The following is a 14,999-nucleotide window of genomic DNA, read 5'->3' as shown; positions in this document are numbered from 1 at the left end:
GGAAAATCCAATTATCTTGACATCTAGAATTATCCAAAAATTTAGATATCTTTCTAGTGCCTTATCTTGCAGCTGCAGTGCATACTCAGCCACTGTCTCATTTACATTACAACAGGAACTGATGCTTTTATTGATGATTTTTATTAATGTAGTGATACCAGGCAGGGTAAAGCCATTAGCCTCTTCTACGAACTGCTTCCACTCTTAGGCTGGTAGTAAGAATTATGGGAGCACTGTGGTGCAACCTATGAGCTTTTCTCTATATCTTTCCAACCATAAAGCAGTGTCTGGCAGCCCCACCACTAAGTCTGTTGCTGTTGTGATATGAATATTTTCTCACCAGCAAGATCTTCTTACATTAGCTTTATTTTTTTTTCTTTCTGTGGGAAAAATAAGCAGGGGGAATGCCAGAGCGTATCCTTTTCTCAATATGTTTATGGTATGAATAAATCATGTATTATACAATAGATGAGAACTTTCTGCTTATCTGCCATGTAATGCCTCCCCATTAATGTAGGTCACATCAACTATCAGCTTATTTAGGTTCTTAAGTTATTAACGAATTTAAGTCTCTGTGAGCTATTTTGCACACAGCACATTCTGGAAGCGGATTTGCAGAGCATCGCAGCGATAGCCCCATGGATTCTGCTGAGCTCTGAAAGGCAAAGGCAGGAGTGTTGCTCATGGGTTACCTTAGGCTTCAAGATCTGTTTGATTTTCCAGTAGGTGTTTCTTTATATTTTCGGAGAGAAGAAATCCATGCTTTATATCCTTCCAAAGAGGTCGTTATTCGTTAAAGAAATAGCCAAGAACAAAGAGGGTGTGGAAAATCATAGAATCACAGAATGGTTGAGTTGGAAGGGGCCTTAAAGATTGTGTAGTTCCAACCAGTTCCTGCCATTGGCAGGATTGCCAGCCATCAGCTCAGACTGCCCACAGCCCATCCATGGCCTTGGGCACCTCCAGGGAGGGGCACACACAGCACTGGGCAGCAGTGCCAGGGCCTCTCTACCCTCTGAGTGAAAAATTTCTCCCTAACATCCAATCTAAATCTCCCCTCTTTTAGTTTAAAGCCATTTCTCCTTGTCCTATCACTATTTGACTGTGTAGAAAGTTGGTCCCCCTCCTGTTAAAAGCTCCCTTTGAGTACTGGAAGGCTGCAGTGAGATCTCTATGGAGTCTCTTCTCCAAGCTAAACAAGCCCAGCTCCCTCAACCTTTCTTTGCAGGAGAGGCTGGAGGCTGCTGTTGACATGGTGCTGGACGGTGGGAAAGCAGGGACCCAGCATCAGTGTGGAAATACAACTCCAGTTCAAGGAAGCTCTCTGCCTTCAATATCACAAACTGACATACATGAAACACCACAGGAGTCCCCAGCTCTCATATCACTTAACGCCAGCTGGGACTTTTCCCTTTTTATCTCAGCACAGGGGTAAACTCGAAAGATTTCTGTTCTTCTTTGGTGGAAAGACCAGCAATGGAAAGGTTTGCCAGGCTGATGCAGAGCTCTGTCAGGGCTGAGCCCCTGTTACTACTTCATTTAGGGTTTTGCCTTTGTTGCCTTCTAGGAGCTCTGTGCCTTCCTGCTGAGGTGGCTGCTGGCCTGGCAGTGTGCCCTGCTCCAGCTGGGGTTTGCCACCTCTTTGAGATGCTGTGATGGGAGCAAAGCTCGTGCAGTTGAGTGAGCCCTTTGATGGCATCAGGGATGTACAGTGCTGTCCAGCCAGGGCAGTGAGGTAGTGAATGTGAAAATCAAAGAGCCCATGTGAACTTGGTGAAGCGACTGGTCAAAATCCCAGTTTTTAACCAAATTTGCTATTACTGTCCATTCCTTAAGAATAAGGGAGATTTCATGGTGTGAGATACCCTAATTCCAATAGAGTGATCCACTGCTTTCTTCTCTGAGCAGGACCACCTGTCCAGCATCAGGAGAAGCCTTTTGCCACCTCTGTGTGCCTCTTGTTTTGTCAGGAGTGGGTTACAATTTAACCAGCAGCTCTTTGTGATAAGGGAGATTGAACAGCTTGGGTGGTCTGGGCTCAGATCTCAACTGAGACAGGCTGAGCTAAAGGTCGAGCATCACTCAGTACTTAATGTCGAAGCAGTCGGATGCAGTAGCCAGTGCCTGGATGCTGCAGGCATCTGGTGATTTGGGCCTGTGCTCAGGCCTGGCAAGAAAGTCATGGGAGAAGTGGGGATACTTGCTGTAGGGGCTTTTCATGGCCTTTAACACAAGAAAATAAAAAGAAGAAAAAAGAAATCAAAATACAGAAATGAACAGAAAGAGATGTTGGTCCTACCTATCACTGAGCTCAACAGCTTTTGGGAACTTGACTTAAATGTGAAGAGATGAATCAGACAGCCAGAGATGGTGACTGATGTGGTTAGCCTGTAAAATGGACAGCACTGTTCAAAGGGCAGCGAAAAATCATGCTTGAGTCATTGCAATAGCCAACTACTTTATGTGGCTGAATGGCTGCTAATTTAGTAGAGGACAAGTTGGCTGTATATAGAGTTGTTTCTGAAAAGGGACTTTATCTCTTTTTGTGTGATGTCCTGTAGTTCTTCAAGAGCAGACGTACAAATGGAAAGCCACACAGCCAGTAACGATCCTGGGAACAGCACAAGCTCCTGCCTCTAGCTTCAGCTTCCCAAAGAAAGGAGATGGGGTACAAAGAAAGGGAAGAGGATAATGAGCATGTAACTTCTTAAGGACCTTTGCAACTTGAAGGAACAATAAGGGCCCGAGAACAGCTCAAAATGGCTGGATTTCAACACTGATTTCTCAGGTTTCCTTTGTAAATCTTAAAGCTCTGCCTTGTAACCCAGCAAAAGCCAGAATGAATAGAGTGAGGTATGCACATTACTTTTGAGCTGCTTCTTTTTCAATGGTATGGGGCTTTGCTGGCCAGGTTGCTCTTGCTGAACATCTCTGAGGCATGATTTCTGGTGCTCTGTTAACACTGAAAGCTTTAATTGGTTGGTATTTTGATTCAGACTGGGATTTCAACAGCAATCAACTACAAGCAAGGCATGTATTGCCTATTATATGCCTATTGTATTCATCTGGTATTCAATAGAAAAATCTTTCCTGAAATTAGAGACAATTAATCCATCTGTTTTAATAATTCTGGCATTTAAACTAGTAACTTCTCCTGTCTTGTAAATATAATTCAAGCAACACTTGTTCTACCATGAAGGATCTGGCACTAGAAAAATAGAAGCAGATAGAAAATATATGGAGGTAGATATTATTAAAGAAGAAAGTATACAAAAAAAAAAAAAAAAAAAAAGTTAAGTTCCTTGTTATTGTATATACAGAATTGTTCCTGGAATGGAAATATCAGCAATAACAACAGCAATAAAAACCTCCCAAATCAGTATCAACACGACTGAAACTCTCTGTTATATTATTTTATTTGCCTTATCAACTCAGTTTTCAATTACTTCATATTTTAACTTGTGTACCTGAGGATAGAATGGAGCTGGTTTTTGCAGCTTGGGAGTTATGTCTTACAAGTAGTGTACTCTAAAGCCAGAATGATCTGAGTCCCTGAAATGGCATATACAGAGAATGTATGCCCAGAAAAATCTTAATGACTTTAATTTTAGCAAGTCCTTTCAGCCACGATGCAAAGGGAACGTAAGGGAATCCATGAAGCGATCTGGAGCTGTACTTGGGACATCTGGATACCACCACAGCATCTTAACAACAAACTAATTTTCCTGCTTAAGGGCCAAAACCTTTTTGTTCTTCTAATGTGCAAGGTGAGGAAAACCATTACATCCCAATTTTCCACCAGACAGTGATGAGCTTGATGATTTAAGGCAAGTGTTGTCTTTCAAAACAGCCAGGGAGACAGAAGAGGAAGGATCACTTGCTGATTTTTGTAAAGAGACATGACAAAATTCAAAATCAATTCTTAAAGCAACAACAAACTGCACAAAGCTCTGGGACAATAGAGACTTAGGCAAATTAAGCATTTCCTGTACTTACTGCCTAATAGTAGGCATTAAGTTCAATGGGATTTTTCCCTCAGATTTGATTAAAGAAAGAACTTTTCAGCAGCAAAGTGTGACACAGCATGATCTGCTGAGATAGCCTCGAGAATTAACGAGAAATATGTTTTCTCAGTGATATGATGGCCAGGCTGCCCAGGGAGGCTGCCTGTCAGCTCCTATCAGTCATCCCATCAGGAGGACTGCAGAACATCCCCTGCCTGTGCCAGCCTGCAAACCTGATGCTCCAGAGCAGCGTGGGTCAGGCATGAGCACAAGGACAGCTGACGGCTGGGGAGGAGGTGCTGGCTACAGAGAGCTTTCCTCTCTTAGCGTTCTTGTCTGGGGTTGTCACCCTGCAAGGTGTGAGATAAAGCTGAGGTCTACAGAAGCTGACAGCAACCATCTCTGCAGTGTAGGTGTTCAGCCACCTCGCAGGGCCGAGTGCTTTATTCATCCTTTGCTGTACTGTGTGATCTGTGTGTTGCTCTGCACTTGCAATAGCAGCAGGCCAGGTTTTTGAACTGGAAACACCCAACATTCATAAAAGCAAAAAGAGGGGAAAGCAAATGTCTTAATACTGAAGCCTCCGTGTCAGCTGCTGCATGTGCTGCTGGAGGCTTTCTCTGTGATGTTGAGTTCAGCTGACAGAAATACTCTCAGAAAGATGGGCTCATGAGGTGTGTGGAGGAGGCACAGCTCCAGTATTGTCAGTGTGCTAAGAGCAGCCTGACGGTAGCTGCAGTCTTGGCCAAAACGCTGAGGTTTTGCATCTCTTTATAAAAGACAACCAAATCCAGGTTGCTGCAAAGCAAATTAAAGGACTTCCTTGGAGTTTAGCGAACACGCGTTATGGAATTAAGGCTTTTTGTACAGATGGTCGTGGAGGTGTATAGATATGAAACTATGAGCTTGAAATGCCTTTTGGAGATTCTGCAGTTTCTGCAACATATGCACTGCTGGTGGGAGTCTGTGTGGATGGGAACAACTTGGGGTATAAATGCACAGTGGGTGCTTGATATGAAACTGCAGTGTAGCATCTCGTATACTATATAGTTGTAGTGAAATATTTTTACTCGTGGAATGAAACATCCAGGGTATATGGCACAGTTTTTAGCCATTTTGCAAAGGTGTGAATGAAACGGGGCAGTTTGGAGATGGACTCTTTCTGTGTAATGAAATATCTCAGGTCTATTGTTTGTGTTGCTGTTCCAGCTGAGGAATACAATTGCAGAAAATAAATGTTAGGGAGATTGGCTGATAATAGTAATAAGCAGGTCTTTGTCTTGCTACTACCGCTGTAAATATCTACCAGAATACATCTAATAACTTTCACATTGTTATTTCATGTGATGAATCTTATTTAATTCAGTATTTTTAATCTAAAAGCCAATGCAGATATCATCCACTGCATATTCTGTAGTGGGTTGTGGACAAAAGTCCATCCACTAGATTATATGTTAACTTGGAAAGCATATTTTCAATCCATGGAATGAAATATTTGAAAATATGTTTATTGAATAGAGAAAAAGGTCTAACTTACTGAATGATATTATCCATCACAAATTACTTTTTCAGCTCTCATCAGTATTATTCCTTTATCTCAGAGTAGAATGGAAGGCAGGTATTAATATTCAAAAACAACACAGGGCATGAGGCATTACATATCACTGTACAGAAGTTCCAGAAATAGATGTTTTACTTTAAAGGGGATAATCAAAGACAGCTAATCAAAAAGCTAATCAAAAAGAATATTTAAAGTTGCCTTGATCACGATCCATAGGTACATATACAGGAAGAAGATAACAAGAGGATCTTCAAGCCTTCAGAGGTGAATATGTAATACAAATTTGGAGCGGGCAAGTCAGATTCCAGTTTGTAAACGGAGGAGAGGCAGGGGACAGACATAAAATAAAACATCATTTAGAAAGAATGTGATAAATACTCTGTTATTAAAATGTTTAAACGGGGATTTGATAAGATTCTCAAAAACCAGCCTCAGTTTCTCCTCTCTTGTCACTGATGCAGGAAGGTAAGGGTGAAATTCTGTGGCATTTTTATGCAGTAAGTCATAATTCATCAGCATGAGCCTGTGGTCTTAAAGATTTGACAGAACGAGTTTTGTGGTGTGTCTGTGAGGAGGTACAGAGCCATGTGGAACAGATCAATCCTGATGAAGAAATGTGTAAGAGTTAACAGTGAGGAGGGGAAAGATTTGGGGATGCTTTAAGAAGTGTTGAAGAAAGAGGGCTCTTGGCAGTTGATCTCAGGAATAGAATGAGTTCAAAGGAAAGGATAAAACCAAAATCGGGAGAAGTAAACCAAAGGAGATACAAGATAAAGACTGCTCTGAGCATGAGAAATAGATCAAGAGAGAAAAAACAGTGATTTAGAAGTAGGACAAATAAAAAGGAGCTTTGCGGAAGTGAATTCTGGGCCTGAAGTTTTTGCAGCACAGAAGTCGGCTGAAGGATCTGGGTGGGCTGTGTGACGTTCTGAAGCTATGAACAAAGAAGGATGCAGCCTATGAGGAGGGAAGGCCCTTTCCAGCAGTGAAAAAATAAGAAAAAAAGAAACAAAAGTAGTCCATGACACACCAGAAGATTATGTATATGACCAACTGATCAAAGCAAAGAGTGACAAATCTCTTCTAAACATCTTTCTTCAGACAAGTAAAAAAGCAAATGGTCCTGCTTGCCATCCATTCCCTTCCTCCTCAGAAAATGCTGCTCACGGTTGTGAGCCAACGCGAGGAGTGAGTTCTGGGGCAGAGGAGTAGCTAGAAAGAAAAGCGTGCATCAATAGCTGTTGCTTTGGTTACAAAGGCACATGAGCATGTATAGTCGTGACAAGTTATTTTCAGCTTTACACCATGAAATAAAGAGAATATTAATGAAAAAGATCATGTTGCCTCTGCTCGGTCCCTTTGTGATGGAAAGTCCCAGGGCAGTGTCGTGTGCCACACCGCACTGTGTAATTGTCACTCTGCACTAATGACACTGAAGTCACCCCTGATGCTGAACACAGAGAACTCATTGGCTTGGGAAGGAAAAGGCTGCTGCTGGTGCTGGGGATATCTCTTCACAAACAGTGTTTCTTAAGTGCAGGTTATTACCTTGAGTGGGAGCAGTACTGGGCACCCAGCTGCCTGTACTGCCTGTATGTCAGCAGATAGATACCGCTGAATCCCTAGCTTTTGCCCATGCCGAAGCATACACACAAAAGGCACAAAATTGCAGAGCAATCTCTGTCTCCCAGTGAAAATCAAGCACAATGGGAGATCAAACTAATGCTTGGGTCTCTACTGACGTTTCAACAGACAATACTTCTGCAGACAATGACAGCTGCTCAGGTTCAGGAGGAAGGCAGGAGTGGTAACACAGTGCGATAGGACCTCTTGGTTCCATGGTGGTCCGGAGAGGCCCATGAGAAACGAGCTGCAAGCTGGGATCTGAAGCAGAAATGAACAGAGCCCCATCACTGCCAAAATCCTTTGGCCCTTGCCGCCTGTAAGGTGATGCTAATGGCAATGCAGTAACCCCGCTGTTGCTTTGGTTCACTCCCATCTTAGACCAACCGCATCTTCAGGTTTAGACTTTGTGCAGAGGCACTGTGATAGTGTTGCCCTTCATGCCATTTATTTGTCCCTAACATAGCAGTTACATAGCAGGACAGTCTGAACCCCTGAGGGAGAGAACAGCTATGACCTACGACAGCTCCTTCTATAAAGGCTGATGCTTTGAAGCTTCGCGTTCATGGCATCAAGAAAGGGAGTCGATGGATACCAGTGTTAAGAGACAAAAAAAGATATTCCATTAGAAGAAATGACCCTTTCATAAAACCTGTTTGTGAACTTGGGATTTTAAACGAGTCTGACCCAGTGGGAAAAAAATCAAACTGTTCTGTAAAGAAGAAATTCTCTGCTGGAAAGCATATAAGAAAGTTCACAGGCACTGCAAACACTAGCCCAGTGGGTAATTCTCTGAATGAGATGCACTTTGCACTCACAGCAGTACTGAAATTCAGCAGCTCCCAAGACTGAGATTTATTCCATTTTACCAATAAGAATGCAACTAATAATAGTTTTTAAAAGGGGGAATTTACCACATGATTGAAGGTAAAAGACCAGATTCTCATCTTTATTACCCTGGCTTATGCCAGACATATTTTGTACCCCTCCATATAAAGTACAACAAGGACTAGCCCTTTTGTGGTCACAGACATTCTTACAGAATAAAATGCCAAAAGATGGGATCACAGTCAGACTCTGAAATTCTGTCTTAAAGGACATACATTATTTCTGGTACCGGTAAATCCTTTGTTTTTATTAACTGTCTTTGCCTAGTCACTTGTCCTCCTCCTTTGTGAGAGTTCTCGTCAGGGTAAGAGGGGTATCCTTAAACTTAAATTTGTGCTGATATGGCTGAACTGCTGTCTCAAATAGGTATTACCCAAGAGGCGAGTCTCATTGAAGTCAATGGTCTACTCCCCACATAAGTAATCTTTGTAGAGCTGGGGTCGTTCCTAGCCATCCTTCATAGGGCACTTTAGGTTTCTCTGAGACCATTTGTTACAGTCATTTTTTCCTCTCCTTCTGGTTGAAGAGTTTGGAAAGGTGTCAGAGGATTAGTATCATGCAAATTGCAAAAGGAAAGTGTCACTATGGTAGGAAGACTTCGAAAAAATAGCTTTGGGGACTATACAGTATCCAGAATTAAATTTTATAGCAGGCCATAAAATTGAAGTATGAGCCAAGGGTTAACAACCTTGAATTTTGCCCTTAAAATTAGTCCAAGAAAATCTACTTCATTATAAATACGATAGAACTATATGGTGTCCTGTTGATTGATATGCCCAAGAGCTACCTTTGTCGACAGTCTTTTAAGCAGTAATCCTTCATTTTGGTCTTAGTAGTGAGATGGGCACCTCCCTCCTCGTTGAGCCATCAATTTTTACCTGCCAATATAGTTTGATGAGCTTGCTTATACGCTGCTCAGTGCCTCCTGTCAGCCAGTACATATAGTCAGCAATCATGGCGCTCCTGATGACAAAAGCAGAATAAATGAGCGTGTGGGGAGAGAAGGATGTATATAGCAATACTTAAAGGAGATAACATGAGAAGAATATAACATGAAGTCTATACCAAAAGATTACGGATAGCTCTTAGTTTTTGTCCTCCTTTAAGACAAATATTAGTAAGCATTTTTTGATAGCTAAACCACCTGCACACAAACAACCCTACATTTTAAATATCTTTTTTCCATATTTTACTCTGAGAAAATAGTTAATGACTGCTCAACAAGAGATAAATATTTTGCTTTAAAGCATTTGTGGGTGAGATATCTTATATCCAAGTACAGTTTTTGTAAGATAGCATCAAGTATAAAACCCCATAGCTTGGCAGCCTGAGGAAATCAGTGTATGGCATATTCAGACTTAGTACACCTTTGATTAAACTTTATCTTAAGAAAAACCCCAAGTCCAAAGTAATCAGCTATCTTGCTACCTAATTGTGTATGCTTTAGTACTCCCACTGTCTGTTGCAATCACTGCATTCCTCTTTCTAGACTGAGAGATATTAAAAACTATTGTGCAATGGATATTAATGCAGAGTCTTAAGAGACTTTAGAAAATCAGTTTGCTTTTATGGCTGCCTCTCTACACTGCTTTCCGTTCCCGTTCCTCTAGAGATTCCAAATCCAATTAAATGTGACTAGATGTAATTCCAAATTGTCACTTTAGTCAATTAAACATATAATAATCTTGTGTACCTAATTACTAGCACTGAAAGTTTATTTGTTGATGTAGCGCTATCAATGTGTACTTCTGCATGTTCCCCTTATCATTGCCTATATATTAATTGTGCTTTGACATTACTGTAAATTGAATTTGAAATTTCCCCCTAGTTAAAAGTGTCTCACAAACAGTAATCCCAATCCTGTTGTAATACCCTTTCAGAACATACTTTCCAAGGCTGTATTATGTTCTTAATGAGATATAACCAGAAATACATGGATTTAACAATAAACATTTCAAAGCAGGCCCAGTATCAGGAGGTAACATATTGTTACAAACAGGAACTAAATCTTCCCTTAGATGTTCGCATGAAGCTCCTGTTAATTTCACTGGGAGAAAAGCAATTTTGGAGGATACATGGATTTCTGCGTAAGGACTGGATTTAACCATAAGCTTTATCCAAGTCTCATTCAAATCACTGGCAAAAAATCCTCTTGATTGCACTAGAACAAAGAGCAGCTTCTAATTGAACATTGTTAGCCCAGCTGGCATAGGATGAACAAAGGATGAAATCCTCACTGCGCTGAAAATCACTGGCAAAACTCTCACCAACTCCAAATGGTACCAGGATTTAATCCAGGGAATGACATATAAGCATCCTATGGATGAAATGGAGAGGGTGAGCAAAGTATCCAGCGCCATCAGCAATGGTTTTGGGAAGAGCTGACTGCTATCTCCTGAGACACAATGGGGAAATAAGCACATGGCACAAAAATGAGGGAAGACATTAAAGGAATCTGTGACATTTCTTTGTGCTGTGGTGCCTCTGGTCTACTAGCGGTGGTCTATGAAGCTTCCAGCTCCTGTGACATTGGCACAGAGGGGTATCACGGTCTCTAGCAGTGTATGCAAGTGGAGGTGGTCTCCTTGTGGGAAAAAAGGAACTTTCAGTCTAAATTTAGAGCAATTTTCAAGTACTAAAGCCTGGCATTTTTTGGAGTCAAAGGATATTTGCAAGTGGTCATTTACAATTTAGGATCCTATAGATTTGCTGCCATTTCAGAGATTAAAAGTGGCAAATCCTTAACTCCAGTATCACCCTGTCTCCATCTCATGCAGTGGTGCTGCTATGGGTCATGGACTCATATAATCATCAAGATTGGAAAAGATCTCTAAGATCATCTAGCCCTATCGTCAGCCTACCACCAATACTGCCTGCTAACCGTGCCCCTCAGAGCCACATCTCTGTGGTCCTTGAACACCTCCAGGGATGATGACTCGTCCACTTCCTGGATGAGTCACTTCATCTCTCTGTTTGCCAGCATCAGCTGTAACATGAAGACAGTCATATTTGACCGATTTACATATTTGGTGTGTGAGATCTCCTGGTACAAGCTGCCTTTTACTAATTCTTTGTGGCACGCTCAGCACGATGTCACTCTGATCATGGCAGAGGTCTCTGGATACCGCTGCACTTCAGACAAACGCCCTTTCTCTTTGTTCTTCCTTCTTAATTTGCTCTTATTTAAATAATCAGAATCCCACTTACATTTCAGGCGTTCGTGTTTAGTTTTTCAACATCTGCTTTTAGCCCTGCTGGCTTTCCCTTGTATCACTGTGCATCACACCAGGAACAGCAAGGCACATGCATAAAAACACTCAGAGCCTTTTGTGTGCCTCCATCTCCATTTCACCTCTCACTTCCTCGGCCATCGGGGAGCACACACAGGTCAGGACCGATGCTTGCTGCTTTGACCTCGGGGCTTAGGAGGGACTTAAAAATTCCACTTTCAAAAGAAACATAAGCAGTCAGGCTGTGTGTGGATGGCCTATGTCCAACCCCAAATGGGCCTAAGTCAGAGAGGTTTCTTTGTTGGCCTCTGAGGTTGATTCCAGTGTCAAAGTGGCACATGTGATAGGGAATTATAAGTTCCCTGACACGGGTGAAATTATGCTGGCTGAATTCGGTTATAAGGCTGGACACTGAGAAATCTGTAGGGACCTGAACATTGAGACAGAAACCAAAGGGTCCATTGAGATATCTGGGCAGGTGGCTTCCAGCGAAGCACATGAAGGCAGGACATGCTATGCTGGGCTCCCAGTGAGGACCCATCCTTTGGCCCGCAGAACCAGGTGGCAATGGTAGGGACATACAAGCACACACTTTGAGAAGAGACTTCAGTAAAATATTATTTAAGGAAATGCTATTTATAAAAATATTATTTGGGATCTTCAGACAGTGACTGCTCATTAACATTTTTTTCTCCCTCCTTGCTTGGAGTGAACGCCTATCAGATGTGTATCTCTAAAGACACTGTGCCTGCTTTTTTCTCTTTTTTAATGGCTGCACATCTAACGGCATTTCAGCAAAACTGACAATACTTCCTTCAGTGATATGATCATCTGGAGATTTCCTTCACTATGTGGAGGGCACTACTTTACTTTAAAATGGACTCATTTGTCACATTTTTTAACACTACACAAGGTAATGCTTCCATTTCCTTCAGTGTACTAATGAAGAAAAGACATTTACTTTCCTAAAACTGGGACAAAAATACCAAATAATGAAGGATGAAATTCAAACTATCTGATTCTGAAACTTCTCTTCTTATATCTGATGAATTTTTCAAGGAATCAGCTGAAGAATTTAGCTGAAATAATCACATTTCTACGTAACTCTGTGATTCAAATTATTATTGCCATTTGTATTTGCATGTGTGCATCAGTATGTTCTTGTTTGGATTAGCCCCATGTCACTTACATTTTTACCTATGCTAAACTGACGCTGTGACTATAAAACAAGTCTGACATCAAACTGATAAAACACTAAACATAGATCAACAGGGGACTCTGATGACTAAATAGCCATCCACTGTGAATTAGAGTCAAATATAAAAGTAAAATTACATGTCAAATGAAGGATACAAAACTCTGTAACATACTGCTGGAGTGCATTCTTATTAAAGGTTTATGGGGATAATGTATATCTTGTGAATGAAGCTGTGTTGTTTTAGAAGGTCACTGCTACTCCATAGATAAAAGGAGCTTTGTGGTGTGTACGTTAGAAGAAGTGTAGGATTAATTCCCCTCCCTAACAGGGATTTGGGAAGAGCAGAAAGCTGAAGTCCTTGAACAAAGAGTCTTCCTGGTAAGTTTACTGATATGCACAGAAATGGAATGGGGGCCATTTCCTACCCTGTTCGAATATCAATATTGTAGATACTGCGTTGTAGCGGTACGTGAGGGGCAGAGCAGGTCCTTCCTGCCCCGTCCTGCAGCCACCGGTCCCCATGGGTCAACTGCTGTGTTCTGTGGAGATTTGGGGTTACAAAAGCCTGCCAGCAATAGGCCTCGTTCTGCCCTGATATAAAGTCTAACAGCAAAGAACAGATAGATGCGTTCGCTTCCAATTTCTGACACAATCACTTCATGCAATATTCAGAAATACTGACCACATATTTACAGACCCCCATTGCTCACAGCTGCTGAGCCCATCCCTGCTTCTGCAGGCGGCCCGGATCTAAAGGTGCCGTGTTCTACCTGCTCCATCCAACCACTTGGTGGTGCAGAACAATAAGATATATTTCTCTGTGTGCAAGTGAACAGCACACCGCAGATCCCAAACTGCCTCCCTCAGCCCCTCGACAGAAACGCAGAGGCCTTGCAGGAACAGCCAGAAGTGGCTCTCGCTGCCTGATAGCTGCTGACACCAAGTGAGGGCACAGCCCTCATCAGTGGCAGGAAATCACCTTTGCTCTCTGCTTCAAGTGATCTCACCTGGATCTGCAGTCAGTGGTACTAACAGAGGGCCTCAGGCAGTGCCCTGGGTAGCAGAGCTGTTGTTGGAAAGTGGTAAGTTAATTTCAGCTTCTTTTTTTCCCCTCGAGTTTAATAGGAACTTTAATATTCCTATTTAGACCACCTCTGATGGAGACATCCTGGTGTTTGAGAGATCCACTATTCCAGTGTTGAGTCTGAGATGTGAGACACAAAATTAAAAATGTGCTCTCTGCTGGATGGCCTTTCTTACTTTTGTCTGAAATTTGAAAAGGGAACTGATGTTTATAGCTGGAGTAAGTAGGAAGTAGTCATTGTAATGCCATTATGCCATTTGGAAAGGGAACAAAATAATAGCAGTTAATTTTTAAATATCCTCATATATCCTAAATAACTGTGAGCTCATTACTCTGAGGTTTATGGAGATACACGAAAGCCACGAGATGATGAGAGAGAAACAGAACTCCAGAATACTGAACAGGAAGGAAGGAAGTGATGTCAGCATTTACCTATCTGTGGACTTTCCCTTGAATGGAGTTTGGCATGCTCCCGCATGCAAGAACAAACACTCTGTAGAGAGCTGGTTAACTCTTTGCTTTTAAACACTGTACTGGTGGGCCTTAAATGTGTTGGGAAGCTGCTCTAAAACTCTGTTGTCCTGCCAACCCCTTTCCAGGTTAGCAATGGGCTGTGCTTGTTGGCTTTGCTGAAGTTTCTGGGCCACGGTTGCCCATTGCTAGAAAGTACAGTTAGGTTTCCTGCAAGGAAAACGGCACCTGTATTCAGGATACAATTATTACATTTATCATTATTTGTCTGGTGGCTGCACGCAGGTAACAAGTTTCTGCATTGTACTGAGACTGCTATGCAGAGATAACAAATGTTTCTCACTTAATGGCAACTACCATGTAAGGACACAGCGAGTGCTTTGCAGATGTGAGCATGGGGAAGGGAGAGGCCTTCTACACTGAGAAGGGGCATCCAAGACACCAGGCACTGAGCCCAGTTGTGACCTGGTGGACTGTTTGGGGGAAGGATGGGGTGAGGAATTGTGTATGGATGGAGGTGCAGTGGAACTTGAATGGATGTAGCTCTGCACTAGTGCTCAGGCTGATGTTTGGCACCTGGGCATCTTGAGCAATAAAGAATAATGTGTGGGAATAACTCTAGGCAGAGGCCAACATCGTATGTTGGTGTCAAGTTAAATAATAGGCTTTCCTTGGGGCTCTGAGTGCTCCCAGTGCTTGTCAAAGCCTGTCTCCCAGACCCGATTTACGAAGCGTGCCTTTCCAAATGTTACCCTGGGAATGCCATTGAGGTGGTGGGAGCACAGGCACGCATGGTGTGGGGGCAGAGCAGACCCCATCCCATCTCTGCAGTGCAACTACTGGTTGTGGGGGACCATGGGGCTGTGCTGACCAACTCCCCCCATGCTTGTGCAGCCCAGGGGCTCACAGCATTCATGGGTAGGGGGCTGTTTCTATGACA

General features: G+C 42.4%; 2 protein-coding genes across 3 annotated transcripts in view; one reads left to right on the top strand and one right to left on the bottom strand.

Moving 5' to 3' along the window:
* NLGN1 (neuroligin 1) overlaps window positions 1-14,999 on the top strand; it is a 494,803-nt gene that overhangs the window by 33,605 nt on the left and 446,199 nt on the right. Inside the window, exon 1 of one of the 2 annotated variants that reach the window (XM_085232836.1) lies at window positions 13,403-13,586. The exons of the other annotated variant lie outside the window; for it this stretch is intronic. The gene's annotated coding sequence lies outside the window, so the exon portion shown is untranslated. Of the gene's footprint in view, window positions 1-13,402; window positions 13,587-14,999 lie in introns of those variants that run through there. 2 annotated transcript variants of the gene reach the window in all.
* Window positions 1-14,999, bottom strand: part of SPATA16 (spermatogenesis associated 16) — a 72,356-nt gene that overhangs the window by 27,586 nt on the left and 29,771 nt on the right. The window contains exon 5 of the mRNA XM_085233203.1: window positions 8,955-9,039. Within this exon, the coding sequence (XP_085089329.1) occupies window positions 8,955-9,039 (85 nt within the window). The remainder of the gene's footprint in view (window positions 1-8,954; window positions 9,040-14,999) is intronic.

This window comes from Meleagris gallopavo, chromosome 11, assembly GCF_905368555.1.
Source record: "Meleagris gallopavo chromosome 11, MGAL_WU_HG_1.1, whole genome shotgun sequence".
NCBI lineage: Eukaryota > Metazoa > Chordata > Aves > Galliformes > Phasianidae > Meleagris > Meleagris gallopavo.
Note: the sequence above shows the minus strand (reverse complement) of the source record. Positions and strands in the feature narration are given on the sequence as shown.